The sequence below is a fragment of the Sphaeramia orbicularis genome, chromosome 22, assembly GCF_902148855.1.
Source record: "Sphaeramia orbicularis chromosome 22, fSphaOr1.1, whole genome shotgun sequence".
Taxonomy (NCBI): domain Eukaryota; kingdom Metazoa; phylum Chordata; class Actinopteri; order Kurtiformes; family Apogonidae; genus Sphaeramia; species Sphaeramia orbicularis.
In genome coordinates, this window is record NC_043978.1 from 38,499,125 (window position 1) to 38,524,928 (window position 25,804).

At 38.3% G+C, this 25,804-nt stretch overlaps 1 protein-coding gene across 1 annotated transcript in view; it reads right to left on the reverse strand.

The window, feature by feature from the left end:
- Positions 1 to 25,804, reverse strand: part of sntg2 (syntrophin, gamma 2) — a 122,654-nt gene that overhangs the window by 4,232 nt on the left and 92,618 nt on the right. Inside the window, exon 14 of the mRNA XM_030126379.1 lies at positions 22,395 to 22,604. Coding sequence (XP_029982239.1) covers positions 22,395 to 22,604 — 210 coding nt within the window. The remainder of the gene's footprint in view (positions 1 to 22,394; positions 22,605 to 25,804) is intronic.

Sequence of the window (25,804 nt, forward strand, 5' to 3'; positions counted from 1 at the left end):
AGATTAAAATACTGAGGGTAATCTGCTGTTAACCTTTCCGGCTCGACTTGTCCGACCGTAGTCAGTGAGCACAGGGCAGATTTCCTCCAGGGCTGATGTTGGGGTTAACTCCTTTCCCAGTAGTGGAAGACAGCAGCTTTTATTTATGCACAGTATATCGATGTTTGTACACTTTTTCCTTCTGTCCTCTTACACACTCATATTCAAAACTGACACTCCCTCACCTTGCTCGACCACTCACACCATACGCACACGCACGTGCCACACACCGCTCTCGCACTTAAAGGAACATACACACACACCAGTCTCATAACACTACCAAAGAAAGTTTTCACACAACACTGTGAACGGAACCTGCTGCAGAATCGCTGGTCTGTCTGTCTCTTAACAAGTCGTCAAACAGTCCGTAACAGCCTCCTACCTGTGTAGGACCAACAGCACCACTGTTCACAACTACACTGAATACAGCAGCAGTCACATGACTCACCGTTAGTCCACCTGTAGTAGACCCCCTGTCCAGTTAGTCCACCTGTAGTAGACCCCCTGTCCAGTTAGTCCACCTGTAGTAGACCCCCTGTCCAGTTAGTCCACCTGTAGTAGACCCGTCCAGTTAGTCCACCTGTAGTAGACCCCCTGTCCAGTTAGTCCACCTGTAGTAGACCCTGTCCAGTTAGTCCACCTGTAGTAGACCCGTCCAGTTAGTCCACCTGTAGTAGACCCTGTCCAGTTAGTCCACCTGTAGTAGACCCTGTCCAGTTAGTCCACCTGTAGTAGACCCCCTGTCCAGTTAGTCCACCTGTAGTAGACCCGTCCAGTTAGTCCACCTGTAGTAGACCCTGTCCAGTTAGTCCACCTGTAGTAGACCCCCTGTCCAGTTAGTCCACCTGTAGTAGACCCGTCCAGTTAGTCCACCTGTAGTAGACCCCCTGTCCAGTTAGTCCACCTGTAGTAGACCCCCTGTCCAGTTGATGGTGAGTGTGCATATTAATCAGTCAGTGTCCAGTCTTGTGTCGTTGTTTTGCTGACTTTAGCCAAAATTAGATGCTACTTTTCTAGCGCAAAATGTGAACACAGCCGAGTCTCCTTAGTTATTTTAGAAAGCCCAGTAAATGTGATGGCATTAATAAATGCGGTGAAAAAAGAGGGACTGATGCGGTGAAAGATGACAGACAAGCAAGGAATATTCCAGTTCTGATGTCATTTGGTGTGTTACATGTACGCATTTTCTACCTTTCATGTGTTATTTATGGCATGTCAATTTGTGCGTAGATCTGTGGTTCACAGAACCTGAACCCTAACCCTCAGTGCATGGTATCTGACACTGCGTGAACAACCACAAGGAAAGCTTATTAAGTCTACAGATAACACACCAATTAAAAGTGGAGTATAGAATTATGCCAGTCGTGATATCACGTTGGTTTATCAGCCAGCAGCAACTACAGCTGCTGCATCACTGAGATGTTTCTGAACATTAAATACAACTAAATATATCTCTTTATCATTAAAAAATAAAAATTTGAAATGACAGATAATAATATGTTATGACGGAACTTTTACGACCCTGTCCGTCAAAATGACGGACTATAAAAATGTCTAGCGCAACCTCTGGGGGACACAGAAATGTACTAAAGAGGACATTCATTAAACCAATAAGAACAACAAAAGGGGAACAAAGCAAATAATGAACTCCATTTTAAAGTTCCCCTCGCTCACACTAGGAACAAAATCTGTCTTTCTCTGGAGTGGTATTAAGCCGGACGGTTTCCATGGCTGATGGTAATGTTCCACAACACGACTGTGCACATGGGGATCTTTGCCTTTTGTTTAAGTTAGACTTCACGTAGGGTTACTCACTCTTAGACAGTAAGTTTGTCATTTCTCTATACACAGTAAATGTTTTATTCCTAATTTATGAATATAGAAGCGACCTGGACCTGAAAATAAATCATCTGAATAATAATGATAATGAAATGGTTTCACCTATAGCCCAGGGATGACCATATATGATGTCCCAGTTAAATATAATTTTAACCCATAAAGACCCAGTGCAACCTTTGTGGCAGCTCCCAAATGAATATTTCTCTCTATTTAACCTGTCGTAAGTGATTTGTCATCATTTATTACATATTATCCTCTGTATTTTGCATTTTTCAGTGAAAATTTGGTATTTTTCTAGATTTCATTTACTGATCATGTAGATGTTAGTAAAATCTCAGAGTCCATTTGAGGGTTATTAAATCAGAAACAGAGAAAATTGAAGAAAAAGTGACTTTTTCAGTAAAATCTATCATTAACTGAACATAACAAGTGTGTCCATCCACTGTCATTGATCCAACTCCATGGGTTTTACTGGTGAATCAATGTTGTAGAAAATGACAGTGTTTCCACGTTCACTACGGAGCCTCTGAACATCCAAATGGGTCATATCTAATGACTATGAAAAGATGACAGACTGAATTTTAAATTGATTATTTACATGCATTGATAAAAATAATGGATCAACAGTTATTGAACATTGTACATCAGTAGGTGATTTTGGTTGTCACATGCTGTTTGGCTGTTTAAGGGTTAATAAGTCTGTGACTAGGCGTCCTGTCATTTGTGATGCTGTGTGATCTGATCGACAGTATAAGGAATTGGAAATATCTGACTGGCTTACTGGAAACACAGTGAAACTCCAATCAACACAGAATGGAGACATGGTGCTGTGAGAGCAGCAGTATGTTGCAGCAACCCAAGAATCTTTTTTTTTTTTTTCTTAAATGTGCAATAACTCACCACTGACAGGTAAACACTGCACCAGTTGAACCAATACTACCCCATCCATCCATCCATCCATCCATCCATCCATCCATCCTCTAAGGCAGGGGTGTCAAACTCATTTTAGTTCAGGGACCAGATTCAGCTAAATTTGATCTGACGTGGGCCGAACCAGTAAAATAATAACATAATAATATATAAATAATGTCAACTCCAAACTTTTCTCTATGTTTTAGAGCAAAACAAGTTAATTTACATTATGAACAGATTTACAACTACCCTTTCAAAAAATGTGAATAACATGAACAAACTGAAAAAAATAAGTGTAATTTTAACAATATTCTGCCTCAGTTTATTATTTACACATGTACATTATAACGTACAGATCACAGTGGATCTACAAACACACAAAACATTGAGTAACAGGCAGAATATTGTTAAAATTGTACTTGCTTCTCTGAAGACATTTCCGGTTATTCGCATTTTTTGCAAATATTATACTTTGTTTTAGTGTAAATACATGAAAATATTTACATTTACAAAAAGAAACATTTGGAGTTGTCATTATTTTTATGTTATGATAGTATTTTACTGGTCCTGCCCACTGGAGATTGAATTGGTCTGAATGTGGAACCTGAACTAAAAGGATTGTTAATATCTTAAGGTAATTTTTGCATTTCACAAATTCATCCCAAGAGCTGGACTGGACCCTTTAGTGGGCCGGATTTGGCCCCTGGGACGCATGTTTGACACCTGTGCTCTAAGGCATCATGTTCAGGTCAGTTAAATAATGTCCGGTTATAGAGTTTCTGTGCATCTATGACTGAACTCTTAAACGAAAAACAGACATTTTGAGAATTACTGCTTGTATCTGATGGATTACTCACAACTGATTAACCATGTGTTTGATCTGTTTAAAAATAAAATTGAAAATGTTGTGGGTTAACAGATAAGTATGTGCCAGGCATTTTCTTGGCTTGGTGTAGCCACTTCCTGGAGTCTGTGGCTGTTGCTGGGCAACGACAAGGTAGAATAAATAAACTAAGATGCAGAGGTACTGGACAGCGTAATTCGGACACAGTCAGGCTAGGTGTTTTAACCAGTTTACAGTCAGCTATACCAACAGACTATATATTTTCTGCTGAAAAATTAGAATAGCATGATCTGGCTTTACAACAAAGAAAATAATGTAATTTAATCGTTCAACATTTCCTGCTGGTTGGGGCACAGAAGCCGTCATGCAAATGTTGATTTATTGAGCGCTTCCTTTCAATTTGGCCATATTATATTAAATTATTTGCAATATAGGAGGTAAAAATAACAACACAAGAACAACCCGTGGAATATGACTGATGGTGATGGTCTAGTCCAGTGTTAGTTCTTACTGTTGTGCATACGAAACACACAAACATTATTGTGTCATTAATCATCACATACAGAAACAGGATATTATTTCTCCATTCATTACTTTCTGTGTAAGGGTTTGTTATTGTTTTACGGTTTGTACGTGGAAAGTGCTTGTATGATTTGATAACGACAGCAAATCTGATTTTTTTTTTTTCTTTGTTTTGCACTGCTTCAGTTGCTGCCAAAAACAGCATCCTGTGCTGCTTCCTGATAATGTCACGACACTTGACAGAGGAAATCCATTTCTGGAGCCATAAATCTTTAACATTCATTTTGCTGCTTCCAACAGAAACAAACTGGTGTCTCACAATGCTTTTCACAAATCCTTTGAAATCAGTGATGTGTACGTTCTCTGCCCTCAGTGGAGCAATCACCCTCTCCAGGCTTCTCTCGCTACATGACTTAATTTTTATATTGTGTTGTCCACTCACTTAGAATACCAAAAACTGGAAAGACTCTGATTTCTATGTGTATCATGCTTTGTTTTTTTTTTCGCTTTCACTTGAAGACACAGTGGGGATGTGATGGCTTTAATTATATAGTGCAGTAAATGTGGCGAGGGACTGTACAGTCCTTTTACTGGAAGTGTTTTATGCTCCTCCCCTCTTTCTTTAGTATTGTCAGAAATTCAGCTGACTGGGAGAAAAAAAAAACCAAAAAACTGTGGCAAGCCAGCCTTTAGGTCCTTGCCGTCACCTCCTGCAAGACTTTGTTGTGACTGTGAGCAGTGACTATTCTTCTCTAATTGGAAGGATTTTTTTGTGGGAAATTAACATCACAAAATGCAGGAAATGTGTTTTTTTTCTTCAGCCATGTCTGAGAGATGTTAAAACCTGTGGGGATGGGGGATGTTACAGCACAGCAGGCAGCTGTAGCAGGAGTGTCTGCAGTGTTTATGGTGTTTTTACAAACAGTGAAATGAGGTAAAAAGTCCAAGACACTTGAGAAATCTAGGGTAAGACCTATAGCCGTTAAAGGAAGCTGAAAGCATGTTTTCATTTGGGTCCGATTGTTGAAAGTTTAGAAGCTGCTTCATCGCTGTTCACATTGAGCGGGGTTTGCTGAGAAATCCCTGATACTGAGCCTGTTTACATGCACACCAATACTTTAAGTTTGATCAATGGCAGTGGATGGAGACACTGGGTTTATGTTCAGTTAATGATAGATTTGACTGAAAAAGTCATGTTTTCTTCAGTTTTCTCTGTTTTTGATATAACCCTCAACTTTACTCTGAGCTTTTATGAACATCTTCATGATCAGTAAATTAAATATAGGAAAATACCTGATGATTTCCACTGAAAACCCCCCCCCACAAAATACAGAAGATAATACTACAATAAATGGTGATAAATCACTTAAGGATGATTAAATATAGAGAAAAATCAATTTGGGCACAGCCACAAATGTCACACTGGGTCCTTAAGGGTTAAGTCAGTGTTTCTCAAAGTGTGGGGCAGGCCCCCTGTGGGGGTACGAAGGCGTGCCAGGGGGGGCATGGGATCTCTCCTGGGTGGTTGTTTTTTTTTCTCCTTCAGGTTAGAACATGTAGCAGGTGGAACTAATATTTTAGTGTTGGAGCAACCTGGACTCATTTTAGGGACGCACAACAAACAAATCTACTGCCATGGTGATCTGTCACTAGACTAGACAAAGAGTTTAGGTTTGGAGAATGGACAAGGATTGGACTGGAAAAAAAAAAGTGGAATGTTTCTGTTTTTGCACAATTCGTACAGTTTGCACTTTAATGTTCTGAGGTGTGCAATGGAAACAGGCTCATTGCAGCCTCTGATATTGTTAAAATGTTCATCTTTATTACCAAAATTTGTTTGTTGTTCTAAAAAAAAGTAACTTTATTGTCATAGTTGTGCGCATTTCCAATTTTTATTTGGAAAAATATTATCTCTGAGCAGTCTTGTTGAGTTTATTTGTATTGTTCAAGCAAAAATCGAAGTTATTTTTAATTTGAACAACAAATTATTCACGGAAAGCAAAAAGTATTGTTACAATATTGACGTTTCTTTCAATAAAAGTTTTAATTGCACCACTGTTACAATGTTGGGGGGGGCTGGAGATTTTTCGTCCTCCAAAGGGGGGCCCGACAGCAAAAGATTGAGAACCGCTGGGTTAAGTGCATGCAAACGTGTTAGATCTGATTATTACAATTATCTGATTACTCCCGGTTATCAGATTTTTTTGGTCATGTAAACAGGCTCAGTGTCTATCAAACACTGACTTAATCAATTAATTAATTGTCTACATTGTCATGGGGGGGAACAGGGGCAAAGCACCTGAGCCCTGGTCAAAAGAATGTTTGTTATTCTGTTGCAGAAATGCATTGCATGTTTTTCTCCCATCAGAACCACATAGACAGCCAAAAGTGTAATATGACACAACATCACCTCTCACTGTGAGCTAAAAAACCCCATTAACGCCACATCGGCTTATATTACCCCCAAAAGAGAAGAAATGAAGGCTGGCCAATTAAAGGGAAAAGGCAGATATACCTTCTTTTCCTCAGCTGTACCCCCTACCTCTACCCAATCATCTATGTTTACACGGTGTCCTCATATCATCAGTTTGAAGGGTAGCTTATGTTGGACTCTACTGAGTACTCCTCAAGCCACAGGGGGTTAGCCTAATTGGCTGGAAAACAGAAACGGAAGAAAATTGAAACAGTTGAGATGGGAAGTTTAAATACACCTTAGCATAATGTATTCTAGTTCAGTTTTTACAGTGCTGAACATTTCCCTTCTATGTACAGTTCCTCTCATGATTCAGTTAGCCAAATAATTACTTTCTCATATATGCCATTTGCAAAATTTCAGCTTTTATGTAAGTTTACAAACGTGTGTTAACATTTGATTCATATCACACAATTTACAGGAAACGCCACTGAATGGTTGGAGTATTTTGCCTCTCTTAACAATGCCACATCCACTTTCCACTCCAAAATGTTCAATGTTGGATGTATGTTTAGGATCGTCAAGTGCATGCAGTATTCTAATATTACATCAAATATGACAATATTCTAAATGTGTCCAGTTAAACAGACACAGTATATTCTGTTTAGAATTAGGCCTTTTTCCTCAGTAGAGCATTTTCCCGTTAAAACATATGGGATGTGTGGATATTATTCTGACTTTGAGGATTCTAGCTGGTTGAGACACAGTTTATGGTCAGCTGCAGTAGAGACAAAGGTCTTCTGTTAAAGAGATAGATGAAGGCAAAGGAGAGGAAAGTCTACATTTCTGGTTGGAAGGAGAAACACACTGAGCACTGTAAAACTTTGTGAACTCGGATCCGAACAGTTTTATGGATATGAGTAAATATAGGCAATCCCACCACTTTCAGAGGGTGGAATAAATACTACTACTACTACTACTACTACTACTACTACTACTACTACTACTACTACTACTACTAATAATAATAATAATAATAATAATAATAATAATAATAATAATAATAATAATAATAATGGATTAGATTTATAAAGCACTTTTCTATGAACGCATACTCAAAGTGCGTAGAGTGGATTCATTATTCATTCATTCATGTTCTGGTGGTGGTAAACTACACCTGTAGCCACATAAGAGGGAAATAAGAGGGAAATTGAGTTCACACTGTAAAATATAGAAATAAAATTAAAAAAACAAAAACAAATAAATAACACTAACACTACTCTTTTAATCGGGCCATGCACAGCTACATGAAAACTGGAATATTAGTAGAATATTCACTTGTATCAGTCGGCTTATTGAAAATTTTGACAAAAACCAGAACATGTCCTGCATATAAACACAGTCATTGTGCTGCTCAGTGACCTATTTCTAGCTTCCTGGCTCACATCTTTAACAGAAGTTTCCAAATATCCACATAAATCTCCTTCATGCTGCCATCAGTTTCATGAAGTGCACCAGTCCTTCTTGCAGCCAAACACTCTTCCAACATGATGTTCCACCCTTGTGTTTCATGGTTGAGGTGGTGTTCTTTGGGTTCTAAGTCGCACTTCCCTCCTCCTCCAAACCTAATGTGTATCATTATGGCTGAACAGGTCTATTTTTATCTCATCTGACCAGAGAATGTTTCTCCCTGGGGAAAGATCACACGGCTTCATTTGCAAACTTTAGATTTGCTTTTTTTTTTTTTTTTTTATATGTATGGTTTTGAGCAGCAGTGTCCTCCTTGGGGAACAGCCTTTAAAGTTCTCATGATAGAGCACTGGCTTTACTGTGGATGAAGATATTTTATATACTGCTATACCCAACCTTCATCCATTTATCCAGTTACTTGATTGTTGTCCTTGGATGTGTTTGAACAAGTCACAGCAAAATACATTAATCTCTGGAAGTCATTAAATATGATGAACGATGACCCAGACGAACGGGGTACCTTCAAATATTTGAGAATGTCTTCCAAGGACACTGGACTTGTGGAGGTCTGTAATTTTTTTTTTTCTACGGAGGATTTCTTTAAACTTCCATATGATGACGAGCAAAAGGGCACAGAGTGTGAAAGGAGGCCTTACAGAACAGTCACAGGTACGTCCACTGAATACTGACTTACAATGTTTCTCACTGCAAAAAGCTTCTAAATTTGTTTAAAGGTGACGGCCCTGACCTTTTGTGCTATCACTTCGAAGAGAATATAATGAATAAACTGGGCTTCAGTGCTTTGATTGTTGGGCTGAAACCACTCTTTAATGTTACCTTTATCCAACAGTGCAGAGTTAATTTTCATACACACGGCAGCAATTAGAAGTCTGAAACCAAAATGGGGTTAGGGTTAGGTTAAAGGAGCTATATGTGGTATTTATACTTTAAATATTCAAATATGAGCTAAAATAGTATTAGAATGTTCAGAATAAAGAGACCTGAAGTTCTGCTAAAGATGTCGAAGTATTCGATTGTACAGATATGACCTGAATATAATCATACCAATGGAGTTGTGACCAAAGCATCAGGAAGTGATGAGATGAGAACAAGACTTGTTCTCAACATGTCTTGTTTTTAAGATACCAGTTTCATAGCTAAATACAGACATCACTTTTGAGATACTACTTTATCAGTGTTTATGACTGAAGTTTTTCTCATAAAAGCTCCAAAATGAACCCTGTTTTAAAGTCTGAGTCTGTTCCTCTTTACACATGCCACAGATCACGATGGGATGTTAATGACTGTACAGCATCATGCAGTGTACCTGTGTGGAAACGTCTGCATTTGTCGTGTTCCCCCGCTCACATCATCTATATTTTCCTCCAAAATTAACTGCATATAGTTGTAACAAAGCTTTGTGAAATGACATTCAAAATCTCAATCTGAATTCTAAAAACAGGCAGTCGGGGTTCATTCCTTGGTTGGTTTGTTAGCACTTCTTTTTTTTTTTTTTTTGCCATGCACAGTGGTTAGGGAAATTACAGCATGCACTGGTTGGATAGCGCAGCGCCCACAGAGCCTTGTGAGGGCAAAACACAATGTACTCTGATTTTCTGACTGAAGAAGCGAAGACAACACATGAATTAAATATTCTGTTCAACAATTCTCCTCGTTACAATGACAGGAAGCAACACAGTGCGTCAGCGGACACAGGTGGAGTGGTAGAATCAACTTCTTTTAAAAAGACAGAAACTATGCAACTTATTTTACGCAAAAAAACCCAATAATAATAATAATACGTGGTGCCAGGTACAACAAACCCCGCCCTTTTGTTTTTATTTATTTAACCTTTATTTAACCAGGAAGAAAATCCCATTGAGATTAAGAACCTCTTTTCCAAGGGAGTCCTGGCCAAGAGGCAGCACAACACATAGTTACAACATACAGTTACAATATACATTATTCACATGTATTGTAGCTTATTTTGGTATCGATCCAGCTGATGTCATCATGTCTGTGTGTGTACTGATGTCAGCATATCAATTGCCTCTATATATGTGCCAAATTTGAAGTAAATTGAAACAAAACTGATGTTTTTATGGACATTTGAAATGTCCCCCATTGTAAGTAAATGGGAGAAAAAACATATTTTAAAAATTCATATAAATTTAAACTTTGACCTGTTTTTCCCAAAATGTAATGACATCTATTGTGTGTCACTGGCAATCTATAAACCAAATCTGGTATGAATTCAACCAATAGTTTTGCTGCTACAGTCATTTCAATTTTCGGCCATTATAAGTAAATGGGGAAAAAAAAAGATTTGAAAAATTCATTAAAAATCTGAACTTTGACCTACTGTTCCCAAAATATAATGAGATCTATTCTAAGTCACTGGCAATATAAAAACCAAATCTGGTATGAATTCAGACAATAGTTTTGCTGCTAGAGTGTTAAACAAACAAACAGACAAATCAAACCGAAAACAATACCCCTTGCCTCCCCTTCGGGGAGCCGAATAAAAATAAAATACTCCAAGGCCTAAGTGGATGGTTTAGCATTTTACCCCTCAAAGATGTCAACAGCCGCTGGCAACCAGAAGTATCTGCCGATATAAGATGTTTAGTAACTTCTGAACCACTAATCGTATCAATACATGTGAATAATTCAGGTAAAACACAGCTTCTCAGCATTTCAGAAGCATCACATATGACCCATTTGGACATTCAGAAGGACCGTAGTGAACGTGAAAGCATCATCAACATCATCTGCATTGATTCACAAATAAAACTCATATAGTTTGACAAATGACAGTGGCTGTAGGCACTTGATTTTTTTTTTTTTTTTTTTTATGTATAGTTTATGATATACGTTACTGGTAAAATCCACTCCGTTTTGATGTAACGGTCTAAGCTTTTATGAACGTCTACATGATCAGTAAATTAAATATAGGAAAATACCCAGTTTTCATAGAAAATGCAAATTGCTGAGGGTCTAGGACTTAAAGGGTTAACGGCGAGTATCCATGACATGCTAGACCTGTAAACTTTAGACAGTCTCTCAGTGTGAAGGGGAACTCCAATAAATAACATTGGGCCCATGAGACGATGATGAATAAATGAATGTCTTTGTGAAAATAGACATCAGTATGATTGAACATGAGACAAATGAACCAGTCACATAATGTGAATACTAAGGTAAAAATCCTCTGAATGCTTATTAAAGTTAAAATTCCTTTCTAGTTTGCTTCAGTAAATTGATGCTGTATACTAAACACACGTGTGCCTCCCACAGTTAAGTATGTTTTTTTTTAATCCTGGGGAATTAACATCTGCTGAATTAACTGGAGAATGTAATTGAGTCTGGAAGAATTATGACTCTAAACTCTCGCTGACCACATGAGCCCTCCAAACATAAAAGGATTATACATGGTGCCTAAGACTTTCAGATGGATGGTTTTTTTTTGCTGAAGAGCCAACGTCCTGTGCCAGAATCAACCAGGGTGTTTGCTGGTGTAATAGGAAATCATGTAATTATATCCAGCTCCCATGGTGACCCGCAAAGAATTTCAGTCTGGTAGTGACTTAAATATCTTCTGACAGGTGCTCTGCTTTGTAATATTTATAAATGTCCCTACTTAAGGGTCCCAAGCACCAAAGCCCTTAGGCTTTGTAACATTTTTAGTTTTTATCTTTGGTTGGCTGCACATGGAGGGGTAAAAGGGTAAGAATAGGGTAAAATTATAAAAGACACCACTGGCCATTTCATGAGGAGACTGACCTGACATGTTGCAGACTTCCTTATTTCCTCAACACAATATGGGTGCTTCTATAATACCTAAAAACAGGACAGAGGGGCTAAAACTTCAAACAAGATGTAGACTAATGTTATGAAGCAAGTTTGGAAGCACTTTGGGTCTATTTTAAAAAGAAATTTTTAATGAGATAAAAAAGAAACTATTTTTTAAGACACATTTTCATATCATTTTATTAGAGCTGTCAAACGATTGTCAAACGACCCCATTTTAACATCACACATTTCTGGCGACCCCAAACATTCAAAATGGAGCCTTTTTTTTTGGCTAAAATTAATTAAATTAATTAATAATGTATATTATTATGGACGGAGGCAGAAAAGCCAGGTGTAGATTACTGCACAAAGGGAGAATTTGATTTTCCTTGGTCAGCATATGTACAGTCAGTCCAGCTTGGATTTACAAGGCTGACGATTAATACTGAACAAACAAGAACTCAAACTATGAATTATGAAAGAGCTGCAGCATCTGAAACAGACCACAATGAACATTTAAAGATAAACAGAACCACAGTGCTTCAGTTTCAGCTTCAGAGTTTGTCACGTCTTTTATGTTTGTGATTGTCTCTCTCAACTAACCATTTATTTGTTATTAGTAAGTTTTTTTTTGTTTTTTACCTCCGCCAAGGAGGTTATGTTTTTGCCAGGGTTTGTTTGTCTGTTTGTTTGTCTGTCCGTTAGTGTGCAACATAACTCAAAAAGTTATGGACAGATTTTGATGAAATTTTCAGGGTTTGTTGGAAATGGGATAAGGAAGAAATGAATAAATTTTGGTGGTGATCGGGGGTGGGGGGGGCCCACGGGGGGGCCCATTTCCAACAAACCCTGAAAATTTCATCAAAATCTGTCCATAACTTTTTGAGTTATGTTGCACACTAACGGACAGACAAACAGACAGACAGACAAACAAACAAACAAACCCTGGCAAAAACATAACCTCCTTGGTGTGGGGGGGGCCCACAGGGGGGGCCACTGATCAGCCTTGGCGGAGGTCTGCGCTCTCCGAGTGCGTCTAGTTTTTTATTAATTACTAGAAATTCCAGGCGACCCCATTTGAATTCCAGGCGATCCCACGTGGGGTCCCGACCCCAAGGTTGAAAAAACACTGTTGTAAAAGATGACGGTGTTTCCACATTCACTACGGAGTCTCTGAATGTCCAAATGGATCATATCTGATGACCATAAAAACATGACAAACTGTATTTAAAACCAATTATTTACATGTATTGATAGGATAAATGGATCAACAGGTATTAAATAATTTAGATCAGTAGATGGGTTTGGTCAGTGACGGATGTTTGGGTCTTTATGGGTTAAGCAAGAAAAAGCTGAACGTAATTACAACTACGTGGATTTGCAGACACCGCCTCTTTTTTGTCTTAGTCTGTGAATGTCTAGGGATTCAGGCAGACTAACTACGGTGAAGGATAAAAACAAGCAAGATATATCCAAGGTTAAATGAATGGACGGGTAATATCCTCATCCCAGTTTGAGATTCAATGGGTCTCTGTGGTAACACAATCTGAGAAACTGGAGAAAAAGATAAAGTTTTGAGAAAGAGACAGTGTTCATGAAGGTCTGACAAAACACATTCAGACTTTGCCCTTGAGTGATACCAATCTGGGTTCAATATAAAACAAACATAAGTAAAGACAATCTAACCCTGGAGTGAACAAGAAACAATTCCTCTAAAGGATAGTTGCTTCAGCTTTCTGCAAAAAAATGCTCAATTAATATATTTAATGGCCTCTTTCAGGTATTTTGTGAGAAATTATTATTGGATTCATTCAATAGTTTTTGTGCAAAGTAATTATTATCATTTTCAATAATACTTTTTCCGAAGTCAAAAGTGGTCTTGGAAGTAATGTTTGGACTCACTGTGGGAGGGTTAGCAGAATAACAGCAGAAGATGAACAAAAAAAATAAAAAAAATATCAGCTATGATTAATATTTTAAACATTCTTAAGATGTATTATTGTGCAGAGTGATTCCTGTGCTCGTAGCGTTGATAATTTCAGTTTGTGTATGTTTTTGAGCACAGTGTTATGTTCCTTTTTGTTAAAATAAGCATTGGATATTAACAAATGAGCTAAAAGAGGGAAGGACTGCATGAAGGAGAAAGACGCATCACTATCCAGTTTTCTCAGAGCACTATTTAAAGCTGTTACATTTAAATAGTACTAATAAACACTTCAATTGATATAAAACATTTTCTAAATTGCTATAGTGGAACAATTCACACACATTCATGACATTTAATGTATTAATGTTATTGTAGTATTTGTAGTTTGGACTGAAGCTCAGTTTTGGACCATTAGTATTTGAATTGGTAGAACCATTAAATGACACATATGGGTCTGATCAAGCCAAAGTGAACATCAACATGAAAAAGTAAATTTGCACTCATCATTTATTAAGTGGGCTCATTTTTAGCTGAAGATCTCCATTTTATGGAACTGTTATCCTTTTTAAAATACCAGTTACAGCGTACAGGAGAAGTTCTGAACCTTCTGCTAGGCTGCATTAAATTAACAAATAGACATGAAAAGACTGTCTATTAGTTTGACAAATTAAAATTCTGAATGATTTAGTTTGTGAATTCATACAACGATCACATTTAAAAAGCCTATCTGTGAACTGATACTGGGAAATTACTCATTTGTAATTTACCTATATCAGTATGGAACACCAGAAGTTGTAAATGACACTGTGTTAGTATTAAATACATTAAATAAAACATTGTGATTATATCTGCCGTGTTTTAAAAAATAAGTCAACATTTTGGGTGATGCATACAATGGTAAAGAGTCGTCCACATGTTACCACATTCTCATGTCAATAAAACAGAGACTTTCCAATATTTTACTCCAAAATTTATTTTCCCCATAGTTGAATATAATATCTAAAAGGTTTTGTTCTACTTGATATCAATTTCTGTGGAGAAACGCATGTTTTGAATGTTTGCGTAAAGCTTAAAAAATTGATGTCCGTTTCAAGTCCATGTGTTACCGAGCAGTAATTTGACATTTTTCACCTAAAAATTTTATCTCCCCAAATTTAGCCATACATAATGTTAAAGTGCTTATAAATACCTACTCAAATATATATATAAAACATGCATATAAGTTACTCTGCTTACATGACAGAGACTGTTGAACATGAAATGTGTCCATGTGTTACCATTTGATCAGACCCATATCCAGGGTGCTATTTGTCAAAAAAAACAGAGGGGGGGGGGTGTTTGTTTTTGTTGGGGGGCAGTTATATACGTGGGGTTGTGGTCCATAACTAACGTAACTAACACTGGCCTGAAACGAATATGAAACTACACACTTTTAACGTCCAACTCCTGGGTTCTATTCCTCTATTATACAGTGGATCTTACATGAAATTTTCACAACTTCTAACCTGTATCCACTGGACACACCATGAATTTGTCATGTTTAGCCCCCCACACCCCTTTACGGCGCCCCAGTGCATGGGGACGTTCACGAATTCTGAGACTGTCGACAGTTCGGTTCAGGTGAACGTTAGTGCCAGTACTGTAGGATATAGGTGGAAGAAAACTCAGTCCCAACCTGCCTGTTATTTCAATTGACTGGTTTAACCCCCCCCCCCCCCCCCCCCCCCGGAGGATGAAATTCATTGAGCAGAAGTAGGGATGTAAAAACCAGAGAGAGTGTTGATTCCCCCCATCCCCCCCAACAAATCGCACCCTGCCCATCTCTAAAGTAGACATGTTTCCACCATATCAACTGACTTGAGCAGGTAGTCCACGCCTGCCTTAACCACACTCAACTGCATTAATGTGATTTAATATTTTACCTCTAAGGCAGTGTTTTTCAACCTTGGGGTCAGGACCCCACGTGGGGTTGCCTGGAATTCAAATGGGGTCTCCTGAAATTTCTAGTAATTGATAAAAAAAACATAAAAAAAACTATCTAATAAAAAATACATGGTGAGTTTAGAGAGACAATCTCAATCCATAAAACACATGACAAACTGAAGCTGAAACTGAAGCACTGTGGTACTGTTTATCTGTCAAATGTTCATTGTGGTCTGTTTCAGATGCTGCAGCTCTTTCATAATTCATAGTTTGAGTTATTGTTTGTTCAGTATTAATTGTCAGCCTTGTAAATCCAAGCTGGACTGACTGTACATATCCTGACCAAGGAAGATAAAATTCTCACTTTGTGCAGTAATCTACACCTGGCTTTTCTGCCTCCATCCATAATAATATACATTATGTAGACTAAATGTTGTATAAAATTAACGTTTATTTGCAACATAGTATAGCAAAATATTACATGATCAAAAACAAATTAATTTTAGCAAAAAAATAAAGGTCTCTGTTTTGAATGTCAGGGGTCGCCAGAAATGTGTGATGTTAAAATGGGGTCACGAGCCAAAACAGGTTGGGAACCACTGGTCTAAGGTGTCGACTTTGCTGGATTCCCTGCTATATTTACACTGGCGTTAATATATGATTTAAATGAATAATACATGTTGAGTCATAAAAACATCACTCATTTTTAACTAACTTGGAGGCACTGGAGCCAGTGTGGGCTTTATACTTGCACCTTTTTTCTCTCTCATTAATACAGTAATGATGAGAATAAAAACTACATAATGTAACCCTGAAGTTCTTTGCCACAGAAACCATCCAAAGACATGAATTGTGGACATAAGACAGGAGTTAGTGAAAAACCGCTGAACAGTGCACTCTCTACATGAGCCGATCGCCTTCACACTTCAAACATATTTGCTTAAGAAGCAATTTAATGGCTCAATGAGGTGAAGACTTATTCTTACTCAAGCTAAATACATTTAAATAACAGTAGCATTTATGGAAAACACCGCACTGCCTGAACATCAACTCTAAAAGCAATTAACTTCTTAATGCAAAAAAATTCAAGTAGCAAAGATCCCAGAATGTTTTCTTTATGTGCAGATAAGTAATCAACTGTTGAAGCAGCAAATTGGAGGTAGAAAAAGGCTGTATGGATTGAAAAGTGAATGATTTATCAATTTTAACAACAATTCAGTCAGAGACAAAGTGTTTATCGTAATGGTATATTTGGGGGATTTAATGTAAACAGCCACAAGTAATACAGTGGCAAGAAAAAAGTGTATGAAGTCTTTGAAATATCCTTTTTTCTACATCAGTTTGTCATAAAATGTGATCTGATCTAGATCTAATTCACAGGTACAGACAAATATAATGTATATAATGTATAACCCAATACCACACAAAGAATTATAATATTTAATGTCTTTCTTGAACAGAGCATTAACAGTCTGGAAAAACTAAGTGAACCCTCGGGCTAATGACTCAAAACAGCTAATTGGAGTCAGGAATCAGCAAACGTGAGACATGATACCAATGTGGAGTAAGTATGACTTATGAAAAAACACTCAAAACTTCTTGAGTTTGGTTGTTATTCACAAGAATCATCTGCTAATGTGAAACATGTCTTGCAAAAAAGAGATCACTAAAGGCCTTCGACCAAGAATTGTTGATTTGCATACAACTGGAGGGGGTTTCAGAGTAATTCCAAAGATTTCAGTATTTACCAGTCCACAGTAAGACTTATTGTGTACAAATAGAGACAGTTTAATACTGTGGCTACTCTCCTTAAATTGGAATCCTGCCGACAACGCCAATTTGTTATGGAAATGTTCAACTGATAACCCACACACAAAGGGGTGGAGAGAAAGTTAGAGTTAAAATAAATAAATGCATTTATTGAGAAGCCAATCACAGAGAAACTCTGTAAGTGAAGTCTGATTAAACATGAAAAACTAAAGATTATATAGAACCAAATCCAACCCCCTCAAACCATGATGTCATCCCTTACGTACATCATACCACTCCATACTACTCCTTCTCTGCTCCGTGAAGAGGTCATGATGACCTCTTAACTCTAACCTTGCTTGGATCCTATCTGGAGTGCAGGCGCCATTCTCTATCTACACATTCAGACATTTAGGTGTTTGGGTTTTAACTCAAGGCAAGAACTCCGTTCCTGGGTTGGGGGTGTTACAGAGTGGTAAACATCACACATAATAATGACTCAGCATGTACTAACAGTATGAAATACAAAAAGTAAATTTTTCCACCACAACACCCAAACCAGTTCACTTCAAGGGTACAATGCGGAATGTAGTGAGGTCAAAATTAACTCTGGAGTAACAGCTAAAGGCCTAAAGGAATCATTAGAACAAGTTAAAATATCTGTTCATGAGTCTACAACATGTAAAAGACTCAAGACGTAGGGTGCAAATGATGTTTTCTGAAAAAAAAGAAAAGAAAATAACATTGCACACCTGAAATTTGCCAAATGGCACCTTGAGACTCCACAACACTACTGGGAAAATGTTGTGCAGATCAATCAAATTAACAGAATTGTTCAGGAGGAACATGCAGTGTTACATATGGTGTAAAAATGGGCTCTGCATACCAGCAGGAGAACATCATCCCCACAGTGAAGTACTGCCTCAAGGCCTGGACGACTTGCAATCATCAACGAGAAAATGAATTCCCACGTTTATCAATGTATGCTACAGGATAATGTGGGGGTGGCGGTCTGCCAGCTGAAGCTCACTAGAAGATGGATGATTTAGCAGAATAATGACCCTCCAAGTAAATCTACTGCAGATTGGCTTCAGAAACAGAAAATCCACCTTTTGGAGAGTGCAGACCTGAGTCAAACAGAGGTGCAGTGGAATGACCTCATAAGAGACACTGACACCAGACATCCTGAGAATATGGCGGAGCTGCTGCAGGTCTGTGAGCAGAATGGACCGGTCTGATCACCAGCTACCGGGAGAGGCTTGGTTGAGGTTATCAGGGTCTTTGCCCTTTATCCAAGTGAAAATTCCAGACTGTCGCCAGACTTTTTCGAAACCGTTTTCCCCCTCCCCCCAGACCTTGCCTTTATGTACTTTTATACTTGGGTGTTATGACCCTGGGTCATAATTTGTTTATTTACGCGTATATATGTTTCTGTTTATTGTGTGTGTGTGTGTGTTCTCCCCCGTCCTATAGGTGTGCTGTGCCCTTTTTGTGTCTGTTTGTTTTGCAGGAAGCTGATTGGTGGAGTGTGATTGCCCAGCCCCTTTAAAAATGGCCCTGGATCTCCAGTTCACACTCTCTCTTGCCTCCTGCCAGCTTCCAACCATGTGTTCCTGTGTGTGATTGTCAGTCTTCGTGCTTTCGTGTGATACTTTGTTTGTATATAGTTGTAAATAGAGTTTTTATAAATTGGTCCTTTTTCTGGTAGGGGAGGTCAGCCTTTTTTTGCTTCACCTTTTCTCCTGTTTTTGGTTAGGGAGTTTAGGTTAGTTTTCTGTATTTTATTTCTTGCATTTACTTTGGATTAGGTAATTTAGTTTGAACCTTGTGGAAGACTTTTTGTTTGTTGTTTTAGCCGCGCCCTCCCCTAACCCTTCTTTAGTTGTAAAAAAAAAGAATCTTGTGAACTTTAGTTTTTGACTGACGTGTTCTTGGGAGCTGGGAGGGGACAAAGTAGAGCGTATTATGTTCGCCTTGGTAAACCCCTAGGCCTTTTTGGTTGAGATTGTACCTGTTGTGTGAAGTAGAAAAGTTCATTTTAATAAATGTATGAATGAATGAATGCATAATTCATTCATTTTTCTGAACCTGCTTTATCCTCACTAGGGTCACGGGGGTCGCTTGGAGCCTATCCCAGCTACATAGGGGCGAAGGCGGGGTACACCCTGGACAAGTCACCAGTTCATTGCAGGGCTGAACATATAGAGACAAACGATCACTCTCACATTCACACCTATGGGCAATTTAGATTAACCAATTAACCTATTAGTGCATGTCTTTGGATGGCGGGAGGAAGCCGGAGTACCTGGAGAGAACCCACGCAGACACGGGGAGAACATGCAAACTCCACACAGAAAGGTCCCACCCCCCCGTCGACTGGTGTTGGAATCGAACCCAGGACCTTCTTGCTGTGAGGCATGAATGCTAACCACTGCACCACCGTGTCGCCCTGAATGCATAATTTGCAATAAAATGTTTTACTGATAGAAATGTTTTCAAAACATATGAAAAGCACAAAAGTACATGGATATCACACAAACCAGTTTCACTAGAATCATTCCAGTACTGACTGGTTGGTGGAACCATATTATGTTTTTTATTTACTTTCCTCATGTATGTCTTATCTTACAAGATTATGTGCCTTTGAGCATACTCTAAACTTTAACTATGAGAGAAACTTTTTTCCAAACTTCATTAAGATTTTTACACAAAATTCCAGACTTTTCAAGGTCTGGAAAACAGCGTTTCAAAATTCCACACTTTTTAAGACTTTCAACACCTGCACAAGCACCTGGGTTATTACTGCCAAAGGAGGTTCAACCAGTTATCAAATCCAAGGGTTCACTTACTTTTCCAAGTACTCTGAACATTTAATACATGTTTTCAATAAAGATATGATTATTTTTGTCTTATTAGGTTAAGAACATTGTGTTTGTTTATACTTCTGACATACAGATCAGATCACATTTTATGAGCAATTCATGTTTAAAACTGGAAGAGTTTGAATGGTTCATATAGTTTTTCTTAATATTTTATGTGGACAAAACTAAACCCCAGAATAAACATATTAATAAATGAATCATCATTAAATCAACCACATGAGGAGCTTCAGGAAAAGCCAGGCCTCATCACAGCAGGTGCACATTTACAAATATCTACTCTCAACACCAATGATTGGATATTACTGTTCACACTGGAATTTACTCGATTGGCTACAGCAAACAGTTATATGAACCATTTATATTTTTAACTAGTCTCAGCCCAGTCTTCACACTCCTTTAGCACTGTTCCTGAGCTGCAGATAAGTATAAGAAAGTTCTAGAGCTGTAGATAAGTATGGCACCCCCCTCTGTCATTGTAAAATAGGGAGTGACACTTTATTTACAAAGTACTGTTGGGAGAGAGGTTGTTGGTAGAACATGTTCATAAGAAAGTGGTATTAACATGACTAAATGCCTACAGAAGAGTGAAGCATGTAAAAAGAGGTGTCTTTGTCAAAACTTGCTATTTTCAGGGTGTTGTTACAGGAACTTTCAGTTCCCCTCCCCTGTGAAAGTGATAATACACTGATAGGAGGAAAATGGAGGAAAATGACAATCCTGCTGAACGGAAATATTCAGCCTTATTCCAGCAGAGTATGTCTACAGCCACACTACCCTTTAAAGGTGCGCTGCCACACAAAACTGCTTTCACTTGTATTTTTGAAAATATGTTCAGTCGACCTAACCATAGGTGTTTGTGTTATGTAGTGAATTTGAAAACGAACCACTACCTCCTCTGTCTGCTATTGCCACTGAGAGGAAATCAGGTCAATTAGAAAAGCTGGTCAGTGTGACGTGTTAATGCCTGAGCTCATTACTATTCATGAGTGAGACCACACCCACAGAATACATCTAGCTCAGTGACAGTTTTTGTATACAGCAAGCTGGGGCGCCGTAAAGGGGGGGGGTGTTGAACATGACAAATTCATGGGGCCCAGCATTCCCGGGGGCTCGTAGAGCAGTGGAGGGGGTCCAGTGGATACAGGTTAGAAGTTGTGAAAATTCCATGTAAGGTCCATCGTACAAGAGAGGCACAGCAGCCGGGAGTCGGACGTTCAAAGCATGTTAAGTTTCACTTTTGGTTTCCACCAGTTCCTGTTCTTGTTGTGTAGGGTAAAGGATGCTGAAAAGCCAGGCTCTCACTGGCTAGCTGTTAGCAAAACAGAGTCAAGCATATTAGCATGTTGAATATTCATGAGAACTAGCACAAATCGAGTCTTCCAGCAGACTTTCTATACCATGTTAGAATGGCTTGAAACTCGGTAACCGAGGCTTTTTTTCCACAAAAAATGTTAGAATCCATGGTAGAACTTCAGACATGACCAAAAAAGTAATGAAATACATGTGGCAGGGCACCTTTAACTAGTGTTATACACGCAGATACTTGAACACAGATTTATAATGTTAAAAATTCAGCTTTTACACAGTATATTGTGATGAAGTTTCAAGTTTCAGAAAGTTTTCTTTTCTGCATTATACAATAAAGAGTCAGATTCAATGGCTCAAAGTGATTAAGAAAGTCATTCAGTAAAATGTGGCTTTGATAGTGAAACAGATTATTTGTGTGGCATTAGGGTGATTGTAAAGGTTTGACTCAGGAGCTCCTGGAGAGCTTTTTATGTTCACAAACTTGTCTCAAAGGCAGCAAACTTTAAAATAAATGACTCCTGTTTGATCTAAACTTTTCTCCAGGTTGAATACTGGCTATTAATTGTACTTACCCGATTCTGTCTACAAAAAAAGCAAAGAAGCTTGTGAAAAGGGAGATTAGTGGTCTGAATACAAGTCACTATCAAATGGGTTATTGGAAAGGTGAAATGGAAAAGATGTTGGGAGAATCTCCCCAGCTCACCTCGTGGCTTTCTAACAAAAAGGTAATAATGGCCAGCGTCTGAAACACCATAAAGGACAATAAATACTCACTCTTATTCGCTGTACTTCCAAGAAGACGGCTCTTTGGAAGGACTTCTCCCAGATGGCCAGGTCAGTGGCCAGCTCTACCCTGAAGGTGTGGCTCTGGCCGTGGCCCACCAGAATACTGAAGCACAGAGACTCATTGTCCTGCTGCTCAGGTGAATGTTCGAGCCCCAGATAGAGCCTCGCCTGGAGCCAGCAGTCCTCTGCCATCCACAGCTGAAACAGGGTCAACATTTTAACTTGGAACGCAAGAAAATCTAAATATTGGAATATTGCCTTCACCAGGCATCACTGTTTTGGCAAAAAAATCATTGTACATGTGGACAATGAAGTTGCAGCCACAGTAAAAGAAGCACTAAATGAATCCCTGTTTACATGAGACTAGTTTAACCTGGGGACCTCTGTTGAAAATGACATGATAAACACCAACGTACTGTATGTTTGCACAGGATAAGCAAATTCTGTTTTTTAGTTGAATTTACTGACATTTTTCCATAAATCATCACCAAGTCTCACTATTAACAGGCTATCACTTGTATCACCAGTTAAAAAAAATAAAAATAAAAAATAATTGTACACTGTTATGCATGTCATTCATCTCATTATCTTCTGAGATTTTGCTCTTTTGAAGGTTTTAAGTTTAGGTTTTCATTGACTATCCATGCTATACAATAACATGAGCCTCCTGAATTTCCACCCAAAAGTTTTTTTTTAATTTTCATTTGTGTTTTCCAACGTACCCTCCATTTTTCTCAACCAGGAAATAGGCAGAACAGATGTACAAAGGTAACAAGAAACATTGCAAATCACTTCAAATCCACAAGATATTAATTTATGCAGGACTAATATTATCCCAGAACCTCTGTGTTTGCTGAAATTATAGACAACCAGAGAAAATTTTATACGACAAATTGATGACTGCAGATAATACTATTGTAAACTAATGCAAATAGGATTTTAAGATCTTTACACACTGGAGGAATTATGGTCACGCAAATAATTCACAAATGCTTGTTTTTGCGATCTGATTTTATGATGCATTTATTTTTGACGTAAGTTAGCTTGTGTCAAATTGCTTTTCACATATTGCTCTCATCTTATGTTTAAATATATTTTTCTTTTTTTCCAATTTCACTGCTCTTACCTCTATCCTTTTCCATTTTTTTTCTTTTTTACTGGTAATATTGTTCTTACTTTTGCTGCTGTAACACTGTAAATTTGCCCAGTGCAGGACCACCAACAGATTATCTAATCTTATCTAATAAAGGCATCAATTTATCATTTCTGTGAACCGGATGTCAAGTGACAATGGACAGTGTGTATCAAGCCATACTGTTTTGAATAAAGCGATACATACAAATGATAAAGACAGCGGCATTGTCAAACAAGACCAACATTAAATGTTATACTGACCCCTCAGCCCTTTTTTGACATTGAGCTCTGCCCTGCACCTATACCCCTGTTGCTCCTTGTTCCCCTACCAGTATCACTATCCCCTTCCCTCATCTGTGCTACAGTAGTCACCTATCTGCCACCATGACCATGCACTGACCATGACAGTCCTGAAAGATGTAGGTCAACTCAACCATCACAATTTGAAGTGTAAACCATGATTTGACCTTGAAAATGACAGTCTAGGTCAATGCCTAAAGAACTCATCCAAGAGCTTCCAAAGATATGCCTGAATACCAAACATGAAGTAGATCAGGTGTTTTGGTGAAGAGTACCGTATTTTCCGGGCTATAAGGTGCACCTGAATATAAGCCGCACCTGACTATAAGTCGCAGGTGTCCACGTTGTGACATGAGATGTTTACACAGACAGATGGCAAACAGAAAGATTATTTAAATATTTATTTCCATACCTTAACTGCTTTTTTCCAAGCAGTGCCTGTAACACGGCAGTAAAACGGCAGGAACACGGCTGGTTAAAAAACCCAGAAAAGTCATTGATCTCTATCTTCATCTTCCTTCTGCTCATTGAAACCACTTCAGTCGTCTTCTTCAGTGTCGGAGATGAACAGCCTCAAAGGCTCCGTCATACACCTTCTACGTCTCTCCTCCGTTGTTGCTCAGTGGCACTTCTGTGCTGCAGCTCTATTTCCTTCTTGGACAGACATTGATTGCTTTTAACTTAAAAGCTGCAAAATATGCATTTTTTCATGTGTTTTCCATGATGAGGGTTTGTGCATGATACGCAAAATGATTGTTAAAAGTTAAGATTAAAACTTCTCCTCTTCATCACCTCTTCCACCTGTCTGTCTCACTTTTGCGCTTCCTGCTAGAGCGCCCCCTAGAGGCCGTTAGCCCATATAAATCCATACTCGAGCTGCATTGCTGTATAAGCCGCAGGGTTCAAAACGAGAAAAAAGTAGCGGCTTATAGTCCGGAAAGTACGGTAACTGCCCTGACACTGTTGACAAAAAGACCAAATTTGACACATCTACCCTGACTTGACCTTGAAAATGATGGTCAAGGTCAATGCCCGAAGAACTCATTCAAGGGTTTAATCTAAACACCAAACATGAAGGAAATTCAATTATTTTGTGTCGAGTAATGGCATCAACACCATTGAGAAGGTTACTTTTGATGCATCTAACCCAATTTGACCTTGAAAATGAAGGTCACGGTCGACACCCAAAGAACTCATCTAACAGTTTCACAAATTTTGCCTAAATGCCAAACGTGACAGAGATCAGACAATTTGGTGGAAAGTAATTGTGTTGACACCAATTCACAGACTCACAGATGGGCCAAGGGGTAGAAAGTAGACCATCAGGATAGTTTATGTAACGTGAACGTCACGACTCGATGAATCAATACAGTTTACGTCACATGTGTCTTTTTACCTGGACACAGACCCAGGAAATCAGAGTATGCAGGATCAGACACACACACTGCAGATGAGGCTCAAGGTGGTGTTGAATCATTTACTGTTTCTGCTGAATGGTGTGGCATAAATATATTTGAATTGAAATGTTCTAAGTGTCAAAAACTTGCGTCACTGCCAGTGTGAATACTTAAGATTAGAAAGGTGAGTACTTCACATTTTTGTTTCAATTATTCATCATACCTCCAGTGTGTAAAAGCCTTACAAGTGTACTTTTTTATGAATCATTTTTTCTCATTTGTCAAGTTCTGAAACTGCTGTTAAATATTAGGGGGAGTTTTTCTTCCTCATTTGCATAGACATTGTGATCTACTGTAGATGTTTGTCTGGAAATGTATCAAATATTGAACAACTGCTGTATTATGAGCAAAGAGATCATGATAGTATCACATTGTGAGCTGCTCTGTGATTCCCACTCCTGAATATTACATTATAACTGGTTGAAGAATACGTTTTTACAATTCATAATTTTTAAAATAAAATTTAATGAATGGAATGAGAAATTAATCCATTAAATCTCAGTTTAA